The 25,467-nt window shown below is 42.0% G+C and overlaps 1 protein-coding gene across 5 annotated transcripts in view; it reads left to right on the top strand.

The window, feature by feature from the left end:
* The first annotated feature begins 329 nt into the window (after positions 1-329).
* Positions 330-25,467, top strand: part of slka (STE20-like kinase a) — a 38,170-nt gene continuing 13,032 nt past the window's right edge. The window contains exons 1-15 of one of the 5 annotated variants that reach the window (XM_064932505.1): positions 330-1,207; positions 5,908-6,072; positions 9,780-9,828; positions 12,106-12,255; positions 12,985-13,057; positions 16,917-17,111; positions 17,438-17,519; positions 17,737-17,868; positions 17,982-19,055; positions 19,201-19,331; positions 19,756-19,879; positions 20,272-20,451; positions 22,092-22,184; positions 22,854-22,925; positions 24,485-24,614. In XM_064932505.1, the coding sequence (XP_064788577.1) occupies positions 1,055-1,207; positions 5,908-6,072; positions 9,780-9,828; positions 12,106-12,255; positions 12,985-13,057; positions 16,917-17,111; positions 17,438-17,519; positions 17,737-17,868; positions 17,982-19,055; positions 19,201-19,331; positions 19,756-19,879; positions 20,272-20,451; positions 22,092-22,184; positions 22,854-22,925; positions 24,485-24,614 (2,803 nt within the window). In that variant the 5' untranslated portion in view covers positions 330-1,054. The remainder of the gene's footprint in view (positions 1,208-5,907; positions 6,073-9,779; positions 9,829-12,105; positions 12,256-12,984; positions 13,058-16,916; positions 17,112-17,437; positions 17,520-17,736; positions 17,869-17,981; positions 19,056-19,200; positions 19,332-19,755; positions 19,880-20,271; positions 20,452-22,091; positions 22,185-22,853; positions 22,926-24,484; positions 24,615-25,467) is intronic. The other 4 variants (XM_064932510.1, XM_064932507.1, XM_064932506.1 and 1 more) reach the window with 4 other exon arrangements.

The following is a 25,467-nucleotide window of genomic DNA, read 5'->3' as shown; positions in this document are numbered from 1 at the left end:
ATCACTTTAGTTTGAACAGGGAGGGTGAGGGTCAATGCAATCGAATAAAAAATTACATCAGTTTATTAAAATTAAAATATGGAAATGTAAGATTTGATGATGAACTGGAATCGGATTTAGGCCTCGGCTAATTTGCACAGGAATAAAACATATCAAGCCTGTTAAATTTCAAATTGAGTCAGGTAACTGAATTGAACAAATTGATATGAAGAAGACTGCATTTGAGTGGAATTTGTGTATTAGTAATCGGTTGGATGGAATTTATCAAATGCTTTGTTTGGCCATGTCAAGGCTTTCATTGCGGCTGCGCTTCACGGGTACGCGCTTTCCACAACATGCAGCAAGGAGGAGGTGGCAAGGCACTCTATCAATTCTGAAGTTGGTTCGGTATGAAGGAATATTCCCTAATAAAACCAACCGGAAGAAAATGAAATGTTTAGAAATGGCCACACCATAAATGACTACCGTATAGTGGAGCTTCAAGTCTGAGAAACTTAATTTCATTCTCGCGTTTATTTTTCCGTTCCTTGTGACGACAGAGGACTTGTATTAGATTGCGTGGTTGGGCCGTAACTACGGGTTATAAGTATGTCTTTGAAGGGAGTTTTATGAAATCGCTACCGCTGAACTTCAAGAAGATGCTGCTAGTCTGTTGAAATCCATTTATTAAACCGGTTGTTACATAGTCTAAGAATGACCGTGTGTGTGTTGGGGCAGTAACGTTAACCATCCCAAAACCACCCTTGTGAATTTTGTTTAGAATGATCAAATGTAGCCAACGTGTTATGTGAACTGTTTAATTTACAATAATAATAATGCGCGATTGATGTTTCAGCTCATGAGTAAATGCGGGTATTGAATTGTAGTTTATTATTATTGGGTTTATTTCAAGAATCGTCTGTCTACTTGTCTAGCGGCTAAATGGACACAGTGGCGCGAGCAAGCTGCCCTATTACAGTCTGATAGACACTTGGACGTTATTGGGAATTTTTGGATTATTCTTCTTTCTTTGTGGGAATTGCTGGAAAGGCCACTCATACTAAACTCACAGAAGATGTCGTCGTTCTTCAATTTTCGTAAAATCTTCAAGTTGGGGTCTGATAAGAAGAAGAAACAGTATGAGCACGTACACAGAGACGAGAACCCGGAGGAGGTCTGGGAGATTATTGGGGAACTGGGAGATGGGGCATTTGGGAAAGTATACAAGGTAAAACGAACGGATATATTATCTTTCAATATAAAATCCATTACGATCAAGTCTGTAACTCATGATACCTTCGTACAGGAAGTTCTACTGAGAGACATAACTCAACCCCTCCTATCATCATCATGTCAAATATGCCTTTTTTTTTGTCTCAAGTTGAATTCATGGCCCATCTCATTTTGTCGTTTTTGTTCACCCTTGACATGTCAAATACTAGGCTACCTCAACATGAAATATTGCAAGACTCATTGCCTGCCTAAACAGTACCTTTTTTTTACACAACCCAAGGGAACATGTCTCACAACTGTTCTATGAATGAATATTGAATATGGTAGTGGTATCCTTACTGAATTATACATTACTGGTAAACAATGACATTTCAATGCTCATCTGTGTCAAAAATTCAGTTTTCAAGGAGTGGCTCTCCTAGAAAGTCAACGGGGCCTCCATAATGATATGGTGGGTGATAAGTGCAAATAAAAGGGTTCAAGTTCATACTCCCAGAACAGCAGTGCAGTGGGGTATGAAAGTCATCGTGGCCAGTTGGGAGGGGGAACTCTTTGGCTGCAAAACAAATCAGAATAGTTCACATTCAAGAAGAGCTTATTGTTGACTGTGAAGATGAGAGCAATATGGATTGTTTGAGGGTGTGAATTGCAGGCAGTAAACCTCATAGGAAACAGGATACAGTTGAATAGTTCCCTAGATAAGTGGGCCTTATCAGTCAGAAAGGTCCCAGCAGTGTAGACACATCATCATTAGTGAACAGGTACTTTGTTGGCATAGCTCAGGGGTGAGCAGGATGTGCGTTAGTACCATATACTGTAGCAGGTTCTCATGTCGGAAGGTCTGTATGTGGGTGGAAATTTGTGATCATGTACATTGGCTATCTACAGGTAACTGCATAAATAATGGAAACATTAGTAATTTAGGGATACAAAGTATATTGAAAACAGGTGGCACCTGAGACAGCGTTTTCCATCACCATCAACAAAACATCAAATTATGGAATTTATCGTAAAATAATGGTGTCACATCCCTCCAATAGAGTTCCAGACACTTGTAGAATCTATGCCAAGGTGCATTGAAGCTGTTCTCGCTCTTGGTGGCCCAATGCCCTATTACGACACTTTGTTGATGTTTCCTTTATTTTGCCAATTAACAGTTGTATTAGTCTATTCTTGGCTCTGCGGCTAGTAAGCTAAACCATTCAATAGTCGTCATGCTTAGTTAAGGTCTGAACATTACTCTGTCAGGGTTGGGACCAACACACAGAGATAGAACTGTTGATGATTTACCCCCTGCTGTACCTTCTTCGTTGTCGTGTTTGGGACGGGTGTCATCTTTGACTGAGTCAGCAAGATGGAGCAGAGGGAATATCACTGTTTGTTGCTGACCTGTTCCTACATGGTATCTGCTAGCGGAGCTTTGATGACCAAGAGAAAAATATAAATTTGAAATCGATTTTATTTTTTCCTCGTGTTTATTAATGTCTAATTTAAACAAATTGTTATCGCATGCGCACGTTCAGGTATTCTATAGGTCAGAAGTCTCTTATTCAGTCCTTGGAGCCTTCCGTGTCTGCTGATTCTCTCCTTTTCCTGGAACTTAACTGATCAAATAATGTCAGTGATTAGCCAGTGAGTCAATTTCCCCCAGTTACCCATGTCTTCATTAGCTGATTAGCAGGCAATGATGAAAGCCAGGACTGGAGACACTGCAGCCCTCAAACAGAGTTGGGGAAAACACCTACCTGTTGTCATTGTTTTGTAATTATTTTTCTTGTCATCTTCAGTCAAGCATTCTAATGTCTCTGCCAACATAAGACCATCTTTGGTGTGTCTAAACTGGACATATTTTGTCATTAGTAAAACACATCATGTCAACTGTTTCAGTGAGCTCAGCTCTAATATTATCAGTCACAGATTGTACTTATAATTCCTATCCACTCCCAGTCATGGAATGTAGTAAGTTGAGTTTGCCCTAATGGTTAACAATATTTGGTATTTTATTAGGATCACCATTAGCTGTTGCAAAAGCAGCAGCTACTCTTCATGGGGTCCACACAAAACATGAAACATGACATAATACAGAACATCAATAGACAAGAACCGCTCAAGGACAGAACTACATATATATTTTTTAAAGGCACACGTAACCTACATATCAATGCATACACACAAACTATCTAGGTCAAATAGGGGAGAGGCGTTGTGACACGAGGTGTTGCTTTATCTGTTTTTTGAACCCAGCTTTGCAGTTTATTTGAGCGATATGAGATGGAAGTTCCATGCAATAAGGGCTCTATATTATACTGTACGCTTTCTTGAATTTGTTCTGGTTTTGGGGACTGTGAAAAGACCCCTGGTGGCATGTCTGGTGGGGTAAGTGTATGTGTCAGAGCAGTGTGCATAGCTGATCACTTGACCAAATCTGTTACCATGTAATAACAATATCATACCCATACCCTGTACACTATTATCTTAGTCCTCCCTTGTCCTACAGCCATTGTTCCATACTGCTGTACCTTAAAGGAGAATTTTGCTCTTTCACAAACAAATCTCTATTTTTGATGTAAGTGCATGATATAAAAGGTTCCACACTCCTTTTTTCACTTATTTTTGAGAAACTTACCCCAACCAGCGATTTACTTCCTCATCCTCATTGTGTACTACAGGGACTCTGAAAAAACATGGAACAAATGCTGCAAAAAACACCCAAATACATCCTTTTAGAAACGCAAAAGCTCTTAGTATAGTGGTGCATGTCTTTAGATGTTGTACACGTGAAATTGTCATTCTATACTTTATCCGCAACATTATATTCCATTTACTTGCGAATCAAGCTGTACTTGGGTGTTTTTTCAGAGCCCCTGTACTGTACAATGAGGATGAGGAAGTGAATCACTGGTTTTGGTAAGTTTCTCAAAAACATGTGAAATCGACAAAAAAGTATCTGGACCTTTGTATATTACATGCCAATAAGTGTATGTGACCAATAACGTTTGATTTGATTTACATCAAATAGAGATTTGGTATAAATAAAAGTGATCCTTTTAATATCATATTCCATGTGTTATTTCACAGCCCTGTAGTGGGTGTGTCATGCTGAGGTGTGGTGGTGTTAGAGGTGGCAGCAGTGGGTGAATCAGCTGGCTGGGTCTGGGAGGAAGGGGATTCTTGGCATTCAGTCTGAGTCACAGCTCTGAGCTCACCCCATGACGGGTCGTGGAGCACAGCCGCTGAAGTGGGTGTGAGGACAAGCCAAAGCTCCCTGTCACAACGGCTAATAAAAACAACTGATAGCCCTCTATTCACATACTGTAGCTAGGTTACTTTCCCCTTCATCATTTGAGAGCGCATTACCTTCTCTTCTGTGTGCTTGGGGATGTGCCCATGCTTCTTTAATGTAAATCCCTGGACATGTTTTGATTTGGTGTTCTTGCCAGTTTCCTTGTTATGCTTTGCTAAAGGTCAGACTGTTTCTTGGATATGAACCATCAGAGTTCTTGATGGAATGTGAAGGCTCATGCCCAGTAGAACTGAAGTCATAGAGCCTTCTAAAATAGGAAGGCAAATATGTACAGTGTCACAGGTATGACCTCGTGTTGAATGTGTAACTGCTAAGGCTAGGGCAGGCGTTGCCTGGTACAGACAAAAGGGAGTGACTATGTGTAAATATAAATTCTGATGCAGTTCGCTACACTGACACACCCTCTTTCCCTCCTTAACTCCACTAGGTTGGGTCTGTATCCATAAACATTATGGCCAAAGCTTAGCTCAAAATAGCAGCCCCGTCTGCATGAGCGAGAGGAAGTGGAGAATGGAACAACGTGTCATTCTCCCCTTTAAATGTCTTCATTTTCAACTAGGTCAAGCCTTTGCAAGTAGCCAAAGGAACATGCATGTATCTATATGCGTTTGACCATTACACATGGTTGCTTGTTTATGCTTCCTAAAGCCATAAGCTAATACCTTTTTCTATATATCTAATCAAACTTCCTCTTTTGTCAGACCTTGAGCTGGATCCTAAATCCCTTCTTTTTATTGTAATTTCCTACTGTCAACATTTGTGTCTGTTATATGGCTACTGGTCACAGTAACTTAACTGTCATGACAATTTTGTTGTTTTAAAAGCGGAAACATGCTTATATTGCTATAAAACAGTATATAAAATATGTTTCGGTAAATGTTTCTACAGTAGTTATCACCGAGGATAGATGGCATAGCTTGGGCATGTGGTATCCGTTGTTCCTGAAATGAAACACATAGGAACAGTTAACCTTGATAGCTGAACTGTATTAACTAGTCTAACAGATCAGTTTTCTCCAGACTCCACACTGTAATTGTCCTGACCCCAGATGCGAATTTGGCCTCTCCTCAAGATGATTTTCCCGCAAATATAAAGCCTCTTATGTTTGTGTCTGAATGATGAAATACATTTAAAGAAAGATGTGACCTTTTTAGAAAATTGCCTTCAGCTGCTCTACCATAAACCACTCCAATGCTAAATGCTCCAACTCTAAAATGGCAGTGGCCTTTTCATGTTATCGTTACCGTTCATAAATGTCTTTACATTAACCACTATCCATTAGTACGGCTAATAATCTGTTGCTCTTTTTCTGCGGTATGAGTTTGATCGAATGGTGCTTGTTATCAGGAGAATATATTTACTCATTTCCTTTGTCGGTGTCTTTGTTTCAGGCCCAGAACAAGCAGACTGGGACCCTGGCTGCTGCCAAGGTGATCGATACCAAGACAGAGGAGGAGTTGGAGGATTACATGGTGGAGATAGACATTCTGGCCTCCTGTGATCACCGTTACATAGTCAAACTGCTGGATGCCTTCTATTATGAAAGCAAACTGTGGGTAAGTGGGCTCCCTCTGGAGGGATTGGGTTTCTCAGATGTGGAGAACAGGGCCACTGACAGTGTTCACAGTTCACACCACTCACACACTTGTGTATATACTCATGATCCTGCTAAAGTGCGGGAGTTCACCGTCTAACACTTGAGAAACATCAATCTATATGAACCTCACACAAGTCAAACATGATGATATTCCTAATTTATTCACAAACCAGTGCTTGAGAGATTAACCTTACGATTTAAATAAGGTCACCTCACATTCTCTTATCAATGTCGCCCCTTATTCGCTCTCAAGCCCCAGACCTCACATGGGGATAGTGCTGAGCGACCATTTTGTTTTTATGCATTTTTTCGATAATTTTCAGTTCAATTACTTGAATTCCGTTTAGTTTGTATTGCTGTGAGCCCATTGTGCCATTTCTCTAGAGAGAAATCAGATAATTCACAAGAGAAGTCAAGAACTATGGGACACTGGGTTGAAGGGAGTTGAAGTTTTCACTAAAGGAAATATTCAACCTAGTTCAGAGCAGAAACATGGAAATTAACTACAATGACCAGAATCCACTGTGCTGATTCTTTCAGATACACTTTTTCCCTGCTATGTAAGGTTAGATACACACAGAACGCATGAGACAGGAATGTACACAATGACGAGAGGGATAGAGACAGTTTGTGAAAGTACCTGTTCTACTTTGAAGAACTAGTAAAAGTATTTTGTCAGAGAGCTCTGCAGCATCCTTAGGCAGTCTAGTGTATCTAAATAGGATGGCTAAAGACAGTACAGTATGGGGAGCACAGAGATAATGTTAGGTGGTCTGACTGGCTGCTACTGCCTGAGCAGAGATTAAATGACAAAGTCCTCAAATAAAAACAAAGTAATATACTCAACATAAATATCTTATTATTTTATAGTAATTTCCTATTTCTGTATTTAAAAAAAATCTATATTTAATTAGGCAAGTCAGTTAAGAACAAATTCTTATTTTCAATGACGGCTGAGGAACAGTGGGTTAACTGCCTGTTCAGGGGCAGAAAGACAGATTTGTACCTTTGTCAGCTCGGGGGTTTGAACTTGCAACCTTGCGGTTCCTAGTCCAATGCTCTAACCACTAGGCTACCCTGCCGCCCCAGGTATTGATGTCTACCCAATGTGGACCTGACCTGAAATAATCATTGTCTTTATTTCATAACGCATTTACATTTTTGAAAAAAATAATCAAAACTGAATCAAAAACCGTGATTATTTTTTCATAAATGAACCAACCTCAAAAAGCACTAATCACCATCAACTGCTGTGTGAACGCTGTCAGAGGATACTGTCACACTGTTAGTGTGTTTGGAGGGCACAACAGCACATTTATGTCCAGGTGGTATCATGTGATCCCCCGCTGTGGGGCTGCAGCCATGGGAAGATAATGGCCTGCTACTCTGGGCTTGAGAAAGTGCTAATGAATAATTTAGAGACATCAAACCTTGTAGTGTGTGCCACTGGTTGAGTCCTGAGAGAGATTAATGTGTAACGTATGCCTTTAAAACATGTCAGGCGTTTAGTTAATGTGTGTGAACATTCCATTCAGCCAAAAAAAAGGACTCATTCATACCAAACCCTGTGCAACAGTAGGTGAATGTTGTGAAATATACATAAGGCCGGCACTGCCAGTAAAATGGTAGCTAGCGGCTGATGTCTTATGGCACTGTTAAGGCATAGTAATCAATAATGGAGATCTTTGCTGCTGTAAGGATAATTGTATCATTTAATTCATGATAACATTAGTAAACCGTTTCAAATTGTTCATTATTGTAAAACGGTTAGCCCTCCATTGATGTGTATCATTACATAATGGATCACCAGTCTTTCCATCCTCTTTGTTTAACTCACTGAATGGGCGTTGCTCAGTGAGGGTTTTGATTGATTTGTGCATCCGATACCTCAAGCTGCTGTTTGACACGTCCTGGCTATGCTCCCATAGATCAGGTGATATAGTATAGTTCACAATAGCTTTTATCACAGAGGCTGGTCAGTTTTCACATCTCCAAAACTGCATTAGTTCATGACATCATCTGATAAACCAGACGGAACTTTACCAGTAGGTTAGTGCGCTTACCTAGTCCTGTGCAAGTCAAGAATTGCATTAGATCAGCTCGATGCGATGTCTTTGAATAATTGCAATGCACACGATAGTGATGTTTAGCCATGTTGGAGATGTTCATTTCAACAGAGAAATAAGGGTTGCGTTCAGTAGGACTCGGTTGTGTTCAGCAGCAGCAAACGGACAAACTTTTTAAAACGGAAAATGAGTGTTCTTATGTGACATGTTCCTGTAGTACCTCCTCAAAGCATTTTTTCCATGGTGTGCCAACTGAACACAACACAGGGTTGAAGTTCTGTTCCTTCAATTTACAATTTGCTAAGCCCCACCCCCCTTGGTTACTGTTGCAACCTTGGACAACATTTTCCCAGGAAGCCCAATTCCCCATCCAACCACTGGCGAAATCCCCTCACAATGATCTCAAACTGTTAGCTAGCCACTGAAGGGCTCTGAATTCACTGTCAGCATACAGTCAAAGCTATATCCACTTTGAGATAACTAGTGCTCTCAAATCGTATCCGGATGTCGACAGCAGATTGGAGATGTATTCATACCGTTCCTAGCTTCGCTAGCTAACATATTTTGAGAAGAAAAAAGTTATTAAGTGGCTAGCTAGCATTAGAAACGTTGGGTGGTCAATAAAACAGAGCTAGAAAACAATATAACAAGTGTAATTTCAGATTTAAAAAAAATCTCCAACTGGTGCTGCATTTCAGGAACAACAAGTACCTCTGGTGTACTGTTCAATTATTTAGCCATTTAAACATATTTTTTTAAACAGTTTTTGCCATATCCCTCACTGGCTTTCATGCAATACAAACGTGAGCTTGTCAGATTTTACACAGTTGCTATCTATTGGAGTGCTGCAATTGGTTGCCCAAAATTCTGGGATGGGGCTTAGCAAAGGGTCAATTGATAAAGTTCTGTAATAGTTGTAGAAAGTGTTGGAATGGTTCTAAGAGGTTATGTAGAGTAGACCTCTCATTCCTCTGCTGTGTGTGTGGACCATTGTATCTGGAGGCAAGGGCTGCTACAATGACTCTTCCTCTTAGGAACAACACTGGAGCAGAGCTCAATAGAGTAGGCATTTGTTTTTGTCACATCTTCCTGTAATACAAATAGTGTGGTCAGATTTGAATTGCAGTGATGTTGCTGTCTGAGGACTCCACACTTTCTTTGAAATAGAGCTAATGTAAAAACTTGATGTAGTTTCTGCTGCAGATTAACATCAAACATGTATGCCAAACTGAATCCCTTAAAAAAAAAAAAAAAAAAGAGGAAGTCCCCTTTATGAAGTCTCACACTTGATAAGTTATTGCACTGGTTAGCATTGACCACGAGAATTTGAAGAGCTTTCACAAGGTTGCTCACCGTTTACATAAGATTGTGAATATCCACTGTGAAACTCACTCATCTTATTAAATGACAAGTTTGTGCATGCAACAGAGTAGGTTGAATCAAAGTGTCTCGCAAACGCCTTTTGCGAAGTGCTGTTGTCATCCAGCGCCAAAGAATTTGACCTCAAGGCTCCCTCAATTAAAACGTTGATGTCTCCTGCTTTGAGTGTTACTCTGAAACGCACATAACATTGGTACAGTAACTGTATTTCTCTCCTCAGATTCTGATTGAGTTCTGCGCGGGAGGTGCTGTCGATGCAGTCATGTTGGGTGAGTATGGATTTTCAAAAAGGAATACATGGAAAATGTCACTCTCCAGTCAGATCAAATGTTTTTTCTATTTCAATACATTTCAGCCAGTGTAGAATGTTCCCTCCACTCAGTGGTGAAAGTGTATCATTATCATAGTTCCCATGTCTAGGAGTGGTTAGTCCAGTTTTAATGCCTCAGTACTTTCCTTTGTTTTATTTGGAATTTAAGGAACCTCCCCCATTGGTTTAGAGTTGTATTGGGACTTGCTGATTTGATATTTTAGTCATTTAGCAGACTCTAAGTCTTTCAGGCGCATTTAGCTTTAAGTGCCTTGCTCAAGGGCACAGACAGATTTGACATAGTCTGCTCAAGGATTCAAACCAGCGGCCTTTTGGTTACTGGCCCAATGCTCTTAATAATCACTAGGCTACAAAATTAAGCCTGCAGATGTGACTGGGTGTTACGAATCGCTTTGGCTCAACTCATGCAAATTATAACAGTGAAAAAGTGAGAATAACCACAGACAACTTAAATCTACCGTCAAACACTCATGGTTTATTTGGTAAACACACGGTAAAGCGGTGCAGGAAAAGGGGCTGAGCTGGACCCAAGGAAAGAAACAAATCTCCCAAAAACACCCCTAAGTTAACTGTATTGAAGTAAGCTCGTCTAACTTACCAAAAATACAGTGGGTGGTCCACCCAGTTCTAACTAGTGTTCTTAGACAAAGTATTCCTACGGGTAGTGTATGCCCATGGGCGACATGTCTTGGTTCCCCCTTTTCCCACCATCAATCAAACACCATAACAAAACAATACTCACAGGATAACAGCCAACGTGACATGTAGTTGCTAAACCAAACAAGAGAGATCTACAAAGAGATTGAGCTCCAGAGAAAACAACAGAATGGGGTTTTAAACCAAGGGAAAGGGAATGTGATGGGGTAAGGGAAAAGGAGCAGGTGTCTTCTGATTGATGATTGATTGGTGACTGATTGGGGAATGATGATTGTCACCTGTGAGGGGAGAAGGAGGGAAAAGAAATACACACAGGATACACACAGGATACCTGTATCTGTAACACTGTGTGTCAGTCTTTACACTGTGATATGTAAGATATTAAATTAATCTGAGTCTTTGAGTTGAGACCACATGTCCTCCATTTTGTAACAACACCCTGTCATTATATTGTACCACACAGTTTATAGTGAGTAGATCACAATTTACACAGGCTGATAATGATAGCACAAATAGCCTGTTTTGTGTAATGAGTTGACATAGGCTGCTACCATTCTTCAAGCATGTAAGTCACAGGGGGTTGGTGGCACCTTAATTGGGGAGAACAGTCTCGTTCTAATGACTGGAGCTGAATAAATGGAATGGTATCAAATACATCAAACACATGGTTTCAGTTTGTAGGTGTGTTTCCTGACTGATTCCGCGTTTGGTTGATGATGTTTGTCCCCCGTGAGACATGGTCGACATTAAAGCCTATTTCACTTCTTCAAAATCCCCACAATGAATCTAAGATAAAACAAGACATCTGTAATTCATTTTTATGTTTTTTGCTGAGAATGTTTGAGTTGCGCAATTTGACATCTTAAGGAGTTTGTTGCAGGATTTCGCAAGTAGAAAATGTGCAACATGTTCTACTATGTAGATAATGCCAGGCTGCTGGGCAGGAATGTCTCATCGTGTATGCTATTGGATAGAGCGCAATCACCACAGCTCTTCACCCCATGTTAGTGGGCAAATGGACATCATCAAATGAAATCATTTACCCGTTGTGACGCACGGATGGTCCAAACTCCATTTTAGGTTAGACTGACTTAATCACCTAAGTTATCCTATTTACACTTTGTAGTCAATTTTGACACTGGAATAACTGTTTCTGACTCATATTGATGCCACAGGCTGTTTTTCAAAGGGATTCGTTGCTTTTGAAAAGCAGTCACTCTTTAAACAGAGAGGAGATGTCATGGTTGAACCTCTTCTGTTGGATCAGGAGTGGTCCAGTGGTGTGACTCACTCTACCATGCTGTTGGTCCAGTTATGACTGCTGGCTGTGGGAAGAAGGGCATGGAACAGTGTTCTTTTGCAGTTGCTAAGGGTTACAGCCCCATGTCTCCAAATTGTTATGTTTAGTGTGTGTTCACCATGTACTATGAAGGATACAGTACATAAAGCATTGGTAAAACCTTCATGAAATGTCAACATACGACACAGAAAGTTCCAGTGGATAGAGATTTTATGGTACACTAAATTCATGTGGATGCTTCCGTCTTTGCCTCTGCAGAGCTTGAGAGGCCTCTGACAGAGCCCCAGATCCGGGTGGTGTGTAGGCAGACGTTGGAGGCCCTGGCCTACCTTCATGAGATCAAGGTCATCCACAGAGACCTGAAGGCTGGGAACATCCTTTTCTCACAGGAGGGAGACATCAAATTGGGTAAGGCCTTGCCTCGCTGGACTTCTATTGGCTCTTTGTCTAAGAATATCTCCTACTGTATTTCATGAGTAGTAGGCTGTCCTCTGTTGACTTGCGAATAGGTTTAACTGGTAAAAATCCTGAAAAGATATTGTTCAAACGTGACACTCCTAACAGGCTTTAGGCTGGAAAAGTGTAGTATTACTACCCCTTTGAGTGCCTTTGCATCCAGCCCAGTAGAGAATGTAGTGGACTGGACACTGGCCTGATATGTATTGTTAAAAATACAGGTTTTATGATGTGGGCGATTCATCATCGTTATTGGCAACATGCAGGCTGCAAATGTATGCAAATGAAGCCTTGGATATGTAAATGATTGCAGTTGAGTTAAGTGATAGCATCCATAGCTACAGTTTCCATGATGATTCATATGATGTAGGCATACAGAGGGTCGTGACGGGGCTAGGCGTAGCCTTAATTAGCAGGCAGTCGCTAGCTACACAACACTTAATTTGACCTCTCAGATGTACTCGAAGACTGCGTTGAGACGCACAGTAACTTTCTGAAATAATCACAAGGTAGTGTAGCAATGACAGTAGAAGTTGTACTTTATTATTCATATAGTGTGGATGTATATTAACCTATATTAACCTTTTCTTATAAAAACAATGAAATGCATTAAGTTTCTGTCATTCTCCATCTCTACCCAATTGCCCAACTACTAAATTCTGAATCGATGTCTGTTTTCAGCTGACTTTGGCGTGTCCGCTAAGAATACCATGACGCTGCAGAGAAGAGATTCTTTCATTGGCACTCCATATTGGTGAGTCATGCTGTTCTGATTCTTCATGTATCCATTTTATAGAGCCTCTGATTTGAACTGAACAAAACTTGTGTGAGGGGTATTTCATTGCCACGGGGCAACCATTTGTTTCGCAGCGATGATGTCAAGCTAATTACCAGTATATTACTGTAGGGGTGAATGAAAAAGCTCTTTCAGAGTGTCCAAAGCACTGACTCATGTTCCCAATAGTACATTATTTGAAACTAACACCAGAACGCACACTCGGTGTACACAAATGCACACCAGCTTTCACCACACACACACACAAATAATGGTACTTGTGGGCACTCACTCACTCACTACACACACACACACACACACACACACACACACACACACACACAGAAGGTTTCCGTTAGGAAAATGTGGTGCCGGACATTTGACCAGCAGCATTTTAATTTACTGGACATTTGATTCATTTACCAGACATGTATGCATTGGTGCGTAACCTGATTAGGGTGTCCACCCACAGTGCTCAGGACGACAGAAATCAATTTTAGATTATGGTCATTTATATTAACAGAAGATGCAACTCGAGAATGCAACGATGTGCGGTCTTTACATCATTCTGATGCGCACTTTGAAGGTGTTAGAATAACTGTCCACATTTACATTAGCCAGAAAGATGAGTTACGAACAGCAACATAACTAGCCTATGTCAATTTACTATTCCCCATTGTAGAAAAGTGTACCGAATCTATTGGTCAGTTTGTCGAGAAAGAAATGCCCTATTCCAAACAGACCCTGGGACAGTCGTGTGACAACAACCAGTAGACCTAAGCTACATTTAAAAAATGTGTCTGATGCCACAGATCAGAACATTCAGCTTAAAATGTTGATTAACTATTATTTCTTCACATTATAAGCTTAACAATGTGCACAAGTCAGTAGGCTACGGGTGAATGTTCCATAATGCAGTTATTGGGAAAGCGCACTGCACATGCGAGCGGTGTCAATTGACAGAGATGGAAAATATCCATTCAAAATGTAGAGAGGGGAGATCTAATAAGCAACAACTAGCATGGGTTGCTAATACTGTATGAGTAGAATTGTGCGTTTGGCTACTGGATAATGAAAGAAAGTTTATATAAAAGAATTGCCTCCACGGAGATGGTCTGATTTCGGCTAGGTTACTTTGAATCAAGGTGAGACATAATGTGTAGTAAAATATTCAGGTTTCAAACAGTCAAGTATATGTTTTTAAAATGCATACTGCCTCCAGCTCATTGCAAAGTGGGGTGTGACGCGCTGATGGAGCCTGCCTTCCGTTGCCTGTGCATTTGCTGTTTGAGATGCTGTAGCAGCAGCAGCTCCCACTTGGTCTTACAGATTTTACACTCAAAGGCTCTGTATCTGTATGCAGTACGCATGGTAAATAAGATGCATAACGAATATACTGTACACGAGCTAATTTGGCTAAATTGTGCAAATTAACCTACAGACCGATAAGCATGACCGGTCAAATGTACAGCCTTATTTTAAAATATATCGATTTTTTATCCTCAAGAATCTACACAAAATACCTCGTAAATCGAAAACTTAAAAAAAATATATATATTATTATTAATATTATTATTTTTAATCGTTTTTTTTTTTAAATAAGTATTCAGACCCTTTGCTATGAGACTCGAAATTGAGCTCAGGTGCATCCTGTTTCCATTGATCACCCTTGAGATGTTCCTACAACTTGATTGGAGTACACCCGATTGGACATGATTTGGAAAGGCACACCTGATTGGTGGAGGTCTGCACACCTGATTGGTGGCTTGGTTTTTGCTCTGACATGCCCTGTCAACTGTGGGACCTTATATAGACCTGTCTATATAAGGTCCCACAGTTGACAGTGCATGTCAGAGCAAAAACCATGCCATGAAGTCGAAGGAATTGTCCGTTGCACTCCGAGACAGTATTGTGTAGAGGCATAGATCTGGGGAATGGTACCAAAACATTTCTGCAGCATTGAAGGTCCCCAAGAAGACAGTGGCCTCCATCATTCTTAAATCGAAGAAGTTTGGAAACACCAAGACTCTTCCTAGAGCTGGCTGCCCGGCCAAACTGAGCAATCGCGGGAGAAGGGCCTTGGTCAGGGAGGTGACCAATAACCCGATGGTCACTCTAACATAGCTCTAGAGTTCCTCTGTCATTCCAGAAGGACAACCATCTCTGCAGACCTCCACCAATCAGGCGTTTATGGTAGAGTGGCCAGATGGAAGCCACTCCTCGGGTAAAAGGCACATGACAGCCCACTTGGAGTTTGCCAAAAGGCACATAAAGGACTCTGAGAAACAAATCAAATTGTATTTTTCACATGCGCCGAATACAACAGGTGTAGGTAGACCTAACAGTGAAATGCTTACTTACGAGCCCCTAACCAGCAATGCAGTTTAAAAAAATACTGGTAAGAATAAGAAATAAAAGTAACAAGTCATTCAAATGCAGGGCAACAAGATTCTCTGTTCAGATGAAAGATTTAACTATTTGGCCTGAATGCCAAGCGTCACTTCTGGAGGAAACCTGACACAATTGCTTCGTGGAAGCATGGGGGTGGCAGCATCATGCTGTGGGGATGTTTTTCAGCACGGCAGGGACTGGGATACTAGTCAGGATCGAGGCAAAGATGAACAGAAAAAAAGTACAGAGATCCTTGATGAAAACCTGCTTCAGAGCGCTCAGGACCTTCACCTGGACAATGACCCTAAGCACACAGCCAAGACAATGCAGAAGTGGCTTCGGAACAAGTCTCTGAATGTCCTTGAGTCTGGACTTGAACCCAATCGAACATCTCTGGAGATACCTGAAAATAGCTGTGCAGCGATGTTCCCCATCCAACCTGACAGAGCTTGAGAGGATCTGCAGAGCAAATTGGGAGAAACTCCCCAAATACAGGTGTGCCAAGCTTGTAGCGTCATACCCAAGAAGAATCGAGGCTGTAATTGCTTCAAGTACCGAGTAAAGGGTCTGAATACTTATGTAAATGTAATATTTTCTTTTCTTTTTTGCAAACATTTCTAATATCCTGTTTTTAATTTGTAATTATGGGGTATTTATTGTATGTAGATTGATCAGTGGGGACGATGACAATTTAATCAATTTTAGTCTTTTATTTATCTGTTATTTTACCAGGTAAGTTGACTGAGAACACGTTCTCATTTGCAGCAACGACCTGGGGAATAAATGAGCCAATTGTAAACTGGGGATTATTAGGTGACCGTGATGGTTCAAGGGCCAGATTGGGAATTTAGCCAAGACACCGGGGTTAACACCCCTACTCTTACGATAAGTGCCATGGGATCTTTAATGACCTCAGAGAGTCAGGGCACCCTTTTAACGTCCCATCCGAAAGACAGCACCCTACACAGGACAGTGTCCCCAATCACTGCCCTGGGGCATTGGGATATTTCTTTTTTTTTTAGACCAGAGGAAAGAGTGCCTCCTACTGGCCCTCCAGCACCACTTCCAGCAGCATCTGGTCTCGCATCCAGGTACTGACCAGGACCAACCCTGCTTAGCTTCAGAAGCAAATCAGCAGTGGTATGCAGGGTGGTATGCTGCTGGCGAGGCCTAACAGAATGTGTAAAAAGTTAAGGGGTCTGAATAATTTCCAAAGGCATTGTATTTTCATCAACTGGTATTTCCATCAATGAATAGGATAAAAAGTATGATTTCGCATTTGGGAATTGGTTTCTTCTTTTCACGGACAACTGGCCGTAGCCAATTTTCTTCATCCTCTTTAAAAAAATAAAAAATACTGTCCAAAAGCCGGCTATTACCAGCTAACTTAAACCCTGACACACACGTACACATACTAAAACAACCTCTCTTTCCTCTGGTTCTCCAGGATGGCTCCAGAGGTGGTGATGTGTGAGACATCTAAGGACCGTCCGTACGACTACAAGGCTGACATCTGGTCCCTGGGGGTCACCCTGATTGAGCTGGCACAGATAGAACCTCCTAACCACGAGATGAACCCCATGAGAGTCCTGCTGAGAATAGCCAAGGCCGATCCACCCACACTCATGCAGCCTTCACGCTGGTGAGAGTGTAGAATCATTTTGTGGAGTGGGAGCAGTGATGGAATGAGTCAGGACTAGTGTCATAGAAACAGACCCTAGACCAGGTGATGAAATAGGTAGGTAGCCTAGTGGTTAGAGCGTTGGACTAGTAGCCGAAAGGTTGCAAGATCAAATCCCCGAGCTGACAAGGTAAAAAAAAAATCTGTTGTTCTGCCCCTGAACAAGGTAGTTGACCAACTATTCCTAGGATGTCATTGAAAATAAGAATTTGTTCTTAACTGACTTGCCTAGTTCAATAAAGGTAAAATAAAAAGTAGTCTTATATGTTTCCCCCTCTGTTTGGCAGGTCACCAGAGTTCAATGACTTTCTGAGGAAGGCACTGGATAAGAATGTGGACCGTAGGTGGTGCACAGCCCAGCTCTTGCAGGTGAACGACTCGGCATGTCCGATAACCTGCATATGAAAAAAAAAAAATTCCAAGCCTTCTTTCCCTCTATTGTCACATGCGAAGAACAAACATCTGGAATACCCCACCCTAACACCTAATTTAAATGATGTGCTGATGTCACACGTATGCTCCTGAATTGACTACATATTGTGGGATAATTTACTACCTTGTATTGTTTCCCCACCACTCCATACAGCATCCCTTTGTTAGCAGTGTAGTTGACAACAAACCGCTGAGAGAACTGATTGCTGAGGCCAATGCTGACGTCTTAGAGGAGATAGAAGAAGGCAAAGAGGAAGATGAAGAAGAAGAGACGGATGCAACTCTGGTATGTAGTATAGTGCACTGTTTTCATAATCTGTTATGGAATAGTGTCGTACAATGTCATAAAAGGTCAAAAGGTCTCACAGCATTGATTGACCATGTGTTGTTTCTGTGAAGGTGGTGCCCGGACATAAGCGAGCGCAATCAGACACCAGCATGGCCAGCTCTGAGGATGAGAAGCTCTCTGAGACCACCTCTACACTGGACTCAGTCACAGAGAAGACAGAGCCTGAGACTGCAGAGGACAAGGCCAGTGATAAGCTGTCTGACGAGGGCCTTGGGACCAGCGTGGGCGACAGGGCAGAGGGTGAGAAACTGAACGAGGTGTCTGATGCCAGTAATGAGGACTTAGTCAATGGACAGGTGAAGGCCATGGAGCCCAAACCAGAGGAAAGCCCTGCTGGAAAGCCTGAGGAGATTCCTGACCGTCAGATCACCATTGTGCCAGAAGCACCATCAGACACACAGGAGAGTGTGATTGTGAGTGAGGAGACAGGGGAAGAGGAGAAAGTAGAGGATGGACCTCCACAAGTATTCCTGAAGGAAAGAGTAGAAGTAGAGGAGAATAAGACAGAGGAGGAGGTGAAGAAGGAACCAATCAAAGAGGAGCCAGAGGTGATTCTCCAGCCTCCCACCAAATTCACAGATCCAGGGGACCAGCCTAGGAGTGCTTTAGAGGAGCCTGGCGCCGTATTGACCGAGGTCAATGCTAAACCAGAGAAGATTGAGAAGGAGACGCTCGTTGAGGAGATGACAGAGGAGGTTAAACCAGAGGCTGATGGGGTCACAGACATAAACACAGACACCGACTTGAATGAAGACACAGACGCAGACAACACAGAATCGGATGTCAACACAGACGCAGAGGTAGACGCAGCTGAGGGCTCCACAGAGGTCTCTGCAGACACAGAAGCCCAAAGAGACAATAATGTAATACCGGTGGTGATTCTTGAGGAGGGGACCACAGACGAGAGGGAGGAGAAGCCACCAGATGAGGAAGCTCCATCCCAGGATGCTGTTTCGGAGTCAAAGACCGACCAGGAAAGCACTCCTGTTAAGTCGGAGCCAGATGTGGAGAAGGATTCTGACTCGGGGAGCAGCTCTGCAGCAGATAGCAACAGCATGGACCTCAACCTATCCATCTCCAGTTTCCTGTCCAAAAAGGCTGAGGCGGGGTCTGTGTCCATACAGGTAACAAGGCATAAGGACCAATGATGACAAATGTGTCCTATATACAGGATAAACATAGTGTCATTCAAGTGAACATCCTATTTAAGGGGCCAACATATGCACTTCAATTCAGACATTACGTAAAACAAACTCCTTTTCTCTACAGGACACGAGACGGCAGAAGAAGACTCTGAAGAAGACCCGTAAGTTCATGGTAGACGGAGTGGAGGTCAGTGTGACCACGTCAAAGATAGTCACCGATAACGACACCAAGAACGAGGAGATGAGATTCCTGAGGTATTTCTCTCCTCTCTACCGTGACTAAAAATGGCATGTGACCCATTTCGGAGCCCTGCCATAAATAGTTGTCATTCATTGCTCAGTTCCCTGGTTTTTACAACTCCAAGATTGATGAACAATGATGATGGGTAGACTTTTACGGTCTATTTTGGCCTCTGTATGTTTTAAAAAGCAGTGAAAAAAATACTCCATCTCAAATGCCGTCTGTTGTTCCTCTGTTGGTGTCTTGAGTTGAGAGCTGGGTTCATTCCATTTTGACTCCATTTCAAGTCAAATCAGGATATTTAATCGGCCACCTTACTCACCTATAGACAGATTCCGTGCCCCTCCCGGGAGTGAAATATGATACGTTATTATTCATTAGTTGAAGGTGGAAATCTGTTGAGTCCAAATGTGAAGTGTTGTTGTTGTGTGCTGTCAGGCGCCAGGAGCTGAGAGAGCTGCGTCTGCTGCAGAAGGAGGAGCATAGAGCCCAGCAGGCGCTCAGCGACAAGCTGCAGCAGCAGAGAGAACAGATCTACCGCCGCTTCGAGCAAGAGATGACTGTAAGTCACCCATCCTGGTGCATCTATCTGTGTATGCCGTTGTTGTTGTCTAGGGATGTCCCCTTGGAAACCAGATGATTCATATCAATGGGTTTTTATCCTGCACACGTATTTAGATGGAAATGAATAACAAAATGAGCAACTTTTATTCCTTTGGGACATGTTCGAATACTTTAATAATATACATCCCTCAGAGTCAGAATCTGTTGTGTATGTATTGTAATGTTTTAAAAATTGTATAAGTGCCTTCATTTTGCTGGACCCCTGCCTTGGCAGCAGCGAATGGGGATCCATAATAAATATAATCAAAAGAAGCATTTGCCATTCTACTAAGGATAGGCATTTGTCTTTGTGAAAGCCTGATCTTACTAATCCCATGTGTGTTCCTTCAGGGTAAGAAGCGTCAGTACGACCAGGAGGTGGAGAATCTGGAGAAGAAACAGAAGCAGACCATCGAGCGGCTGGAGCAGGACCATACCAACCGGCTGAGGGACGAGGCAAAACGCATCAAGGCCGAGCAGGACAAGGAGCTCTCCAAGTTCCAGAACATGCTCAAGACCCGCAAGAAGGAGGTAAGGGGCCGTGGGTCTGTGCATGTGCAATGCCTCAAACTCTTGTCATGAATGGAAAGTGCATGAGACTGTTGGGGACTGGGGCTTACTTACCAGAGTTGGTGTGCTGATATCTAAATAAACTCCCATTTTCCTTGCTGTTGATACCTTCCTTACATTTGGGTATAATTTATAACGGGTTTATAAGTGGTTTATAAACTGTTTATTATAGTCTAGCCGTAATAAGCCCGTATCATGCCTTTTTCATGATTTTTGTGGATGCAACAGGGTGATTCTCTGCTCAACAGCTTTGGCATGCAACTCTTGCCTTATTTCTTGGTACTAGTCATGCATACAATGTGCTTTTTTTAAATTCATGCCATACATCTGAAAATGATGTGGCTTCTTTTTCCAAGTTCTACAAATGATGCATTCTTTGTTCTGTGTAGAGTACAGGCAATGTAGCTTAGCTTTACTGTGTCTCTAATTTATGCTGCTCTTATAGCTCCATTAGCTATCTGGGAAGCTTTAAGTATTCTGCCATGTTGGTGAAGTGTTCTCAGGCAACTCTCATAGCCAAGCCTATCTAACTCTGTGATGGTGGTTATTTCATACATGCATGGCAGTCCTACACACCTGATTAGACTGACTGTTCTCGCTGCTCAACTGAACATAGCAACTACTTCAAACCTATACCGGATCTGCACTGGCTCCTGGAATGAATCTTTAAAATCCATATTTCTTTCTGGCATAGTTGTTTTATATATTGTTAAATTTCATGTTGTATTATATGGCTATTTATATTGTATTATAAGTTATATTAGTCCATAAATGTATTTGACTTGACTGTTTTTATGTGTAAGTAACCATGTCGCTTGTGTGAGTGTGTGTGAGTTGGGCTTGGTGATGGGATGGCAGGTTTTGGGAAACTCATTTTGTTAAAGGCTCATAGGATTACATCTTTGATGAAACACTTCAATGGCCTTGTGAAGTATTGTAGCAGTTTAGGCCTTTTCCTATTGGGGGTTTTCTTACTGACCAGTGATCCCAAGATTGATGCACATTCAAATAACAAGCTGTCCCAAGAGAATGTCTTGACAAAAAAATAACTGTGGTCAGGAGAAACCTCTGGAAATTATTTTGGTGCCATGTCTCAACAAAACTGCCTTAGCTGTCTGTGGTCAAAACTAAAAAGATATTTTACAGACTGGATTAGTAGTGTGCATCTTCTTTTGAGATCACTGTGGAAGCATTCTGTACTTAAGATTAAATCTCTCTAAAGGACTTGCATGGTGGGAAGGTAACACTAGGGAATTATTCCAGACAAGCTTGTTTTCCTATTTAACACTGCAAGCTGATTTAATCATGCAGGTATCAAGTCTGTCAACAGAAACTAATCAACTCTAATCCCTCAAACACTGGAAACATGTCTTTGCACTAAAGGTTTTGGATACTCTACTAATCAAACAAAGCAAAACATTTCCTCATTAAATCGAACACCGACCCCTTGGAGATCTAGCGTGGAGACACTATCAATCAAACCAGGGTTTGTGGATATCTAAATTAATTCATCAGGTCCTTGCATGACTTTTCCCAAGTTATTATGGCTGCCGTACATAGCTGTCCAGGAAACTACAACTCCCAGTTTTCCCACACTATAGGTGAAACAGGAAGTTGAACAGTCACCCAAATTCATGAGGAGAGCGCTCATGAAACTCTTAAAGGAAGATCTAGCTCTCATTCAGACTCCAAAGGTAAATGTTCACTCACTCACTCACACACACACTTTCTCAAATCATGTCCCACAAATACACCCCTCTTCAAATGTCTCTGAGCGTTGTCGAGGACAAGATCTCATCCTCCTTGTTCTTCTTTTTCCCTCCATTTTTGAAATGATTGTTTTCAGGAGTTGGTTAGCTCAGTTTTTTACCTGACCATCAAAGAAGGAGCGAATCAGAAAGGGAGCATGGAAGTTTAACACAGTTTTGTATTGATCGCTGGAATAGAAGTGTGACTAGTAGTTCCTACTGCACAGACAACTCAATCTGACCATGCATGAATAGGACAACAACGACACTAACCCATCCTATATTTGTTATGCATATGAATTGAATTAACTTCGTCCTCCTACTGTGCCATGCGCCTCACTCCTGCTTTAGTCTACCCCTAAAACAGAAAAAGGTTTAGAAACTCCGGGAGAGTGTGTCTGGTGTGTGCGTGTGGTTGTTCCTGTTGACTGGATTGTCTTTGTGTTTCTCGGCCTGTGTCGAGGCGAGTGTCTGTCTTTGGGTGTGCGGGTGTGTTTCTTAGCCTGTGTCTGTCGGTCTTTGTGTGTCTTTTGTGTGTGTTTTCCTCAGCCTGCTGTGTGTAGCGTGTGCTCTCTCCCTGATCTGGATGAGTGCGCTGTGTGCTCTCCTCCACAGGGTGTGGCCCAGATTATGATACAGTCTTTTCAGTTGTCCTCATGTGCTCTCTTCAACGCTCAGATGCAGGATGTAAGTTGTCACCCTCTCTCCGTCTCTACCGGGCCTCCTGCTCACATGTGTATGTCTTCGTCAAAGTGTAAACCTGATTGAGATTGAGACTGCACATGCGAGCATTGTGGTGTCGATGTATTGCAGTGTTGTCACTGTGTTGCTACACTGATACTTCTCCTTCTGTTTGATATCTCTTCTGCCACGCACTGTAACTGTAGATGTGTCCTGTATGTTACGCCCCCACCTGTGACATCACACTCTGTTTGGGAGACTGCAACAGAGCTGAACCTTTTTTTGTGGTGTGATCCAATGGAGAGTATTTTATGGTAACTCTAGGTTATGCTAACGCTCTTGGATTAAAACCTAATAAATTAATAAGTATAATATTGTAAATGTTATAGTAGTGTAGCCTGCTGAGAAATATCAGAGAATTAGTTGTTGTTAAATCTGCAATATGTCACTTTCTGGACGACCCGACCAAATTCACACGGAAATGTCAGTTACAGATCTGTCATTCTCGTTGAAAGCTTGTCTAAGAAGCGGTAGATCGGTTCTATGTGCGTTATTTCTGTGCTTTCGGTTCTTAAGTTTAGATTTTGCGTCTTACTTTCGTTTTTTTACACCAGCTTCAAACAGCTCAAAATACTATATTTTTTGTTATGGAAAATATACTTCACTGTGGCTTAGATGGTACAATGATTCTCTACACTATACTGGCTTGTTTTGTCACAAACTGAAATGAGGTGTTACTATTACATCCAGGAAATGGCAGAGCGATTTCTGCATAGTGAATCTTTAAACTTAATTTTCTATTGGAAAGCTTTTCCTCAATGATGGCTTCAAAAGGCATGACCAGGACAATAACTTTGGTTTCATGTTTAATAATCATGTAAACATACCCCTCAGCAACAATAACCAGGCTTATTATTTTACCGTAATGATGTTATGTATAATTTACTCTTTCTGTGAATGTCAATTTGGATGTCGTCATACATGGAAACTGTGGATCTCGACTGGGTTGTTAAATGTTTTTCTCTCTTTCCATCCATTCCTCAAATGTTGGATCATTCCCATGACTTCTGACTGTCTCTTTGCCCCACTGACTGCAGTCAATGATGTGCTTCTTCTTTGGAGTGTAGTACTGTACTGTGTTGATCTATTGTAGTGGTTGGCATGGTATTTATGAAAGTTCCTTCATGTAGTCTGCACTGTTCTGGCTGTCCCTGGTGTGTAATGCACCATAAATAAAATCACTCATGTTTTCCTTCTCTCTCCCCTCTCTGTCATCAACTCTTAACCCCCTGTCCTTTCTAAATGTTGCTTATCCCCATGCCTCATTTCTATACCTCACTCGCACCATTTGTCTGTTTTTTACCCCACCATCTCCTGCATCCCTCCTCCCCATGCCCATGTCTCATCCCTCCATCTTCTGTCAATGAACCCCCATCTACCCACGTATTGTCCTCTTATCACCCTCTGATACCTTTACCTTGCCCCACTTCCTCCCCTTATCCCTGCTCACTCCCTTTCTGTCCCCCATACCCCCCTCTCTCTCTATCCCTTCTCTCCATCCTCAGGAGCAGGAGTTTCTGCAGAAGCAGCAGCAGGAGTTGGATGGAGCCCTGAAGAAGATCATCCAACAGCACAAACATGAGATTGCCACCATCGAGAGAGACTGCCTCAACCACAAACAACAGCTTATGAGAGGTGAGAGAGAGATTTACAGTACCATAGAGCGCTATAATACAGCAAACTTAACCACATACAACAGCTCGCGAGAGAGAGATTTGCAGTACCATAGAGCGCTATGAAATCAGTGGATTCGGAAAGTATTCAGATCTGTTGAATTTTTCCACATCTTGTTGCGTTACAGCCTTATTTTAAAATGGATTAAATTGTTTTTGCCCACATCAATCTACACACAATATCCCATAATGACAAAGAAAAAACAGAACTTTAGAAATTTTTGCAAAAAAAAAAAAAAACACATTTACAGAAGTATTCGGCCCATTTACTCAGTACTTTTGTTGAAGCACCTTTGGCAAAAATTACAACCTCAAGTCTTTTTTTGGTATGACGCTACAAGCTTGGCACACCTGTATTTTGGGAGTTTCTCCCATTCTTCTCTGCAGATCCTCTCATGCTCTGTCAGGTTGGATGGGGGAGCGTCCCTACCCAGATATTTTCAGGTCTCTCAAGAGGTGTTCGATCGGGTTCAGGTCCGGGCTCTGGCTGGGCCGCTCAAGGACATTCAGAGACTTGTCCCCGAAGCCACTTCTACGTTGTCTTGGCTGTGTGCTTAGAGTCGTTGTCCTGTTGGAAGGTGAACCTTTGCCCCAGTCTGAGGTCCTGAGCGCTCGGGAGCAGGATTTCATCAAGGATCTTTCTGTAATTTGCTCCGTTCGTCTTTCTCTCGATCCTGATTGAGTCCCGGCTGCTGAAAAACATCCCCACAGCATGATGCTTCCACCACCATGTTTCATCGTGGGGATGGTGCCAGGTTTCCTCCAGACATGACTTGGCATTTAGGCCAAAGAGCTCAATCTTGGTTTCATCTGAC

Source organism: Oncorhynchus masou, chromosome 23, assembly GCF_036934945.1.
Source record: "Oncorhynchus masou masou isolate Uvic2021 chromosome 23, UVic_Omas_1.1, whole genome shotgun sequence".
NCBI lineage: Eukaryota > Metazoa > Chordata > Actinopteri > Salmoniformes > Salmonidae > Oncorhynchus > Oncorhynchus masou.
The sequence above is the reverse complement of the archived record's forward strand: the minus strand, read 5'-3'. Positions and strand labels throughout refer to the sequence as shown.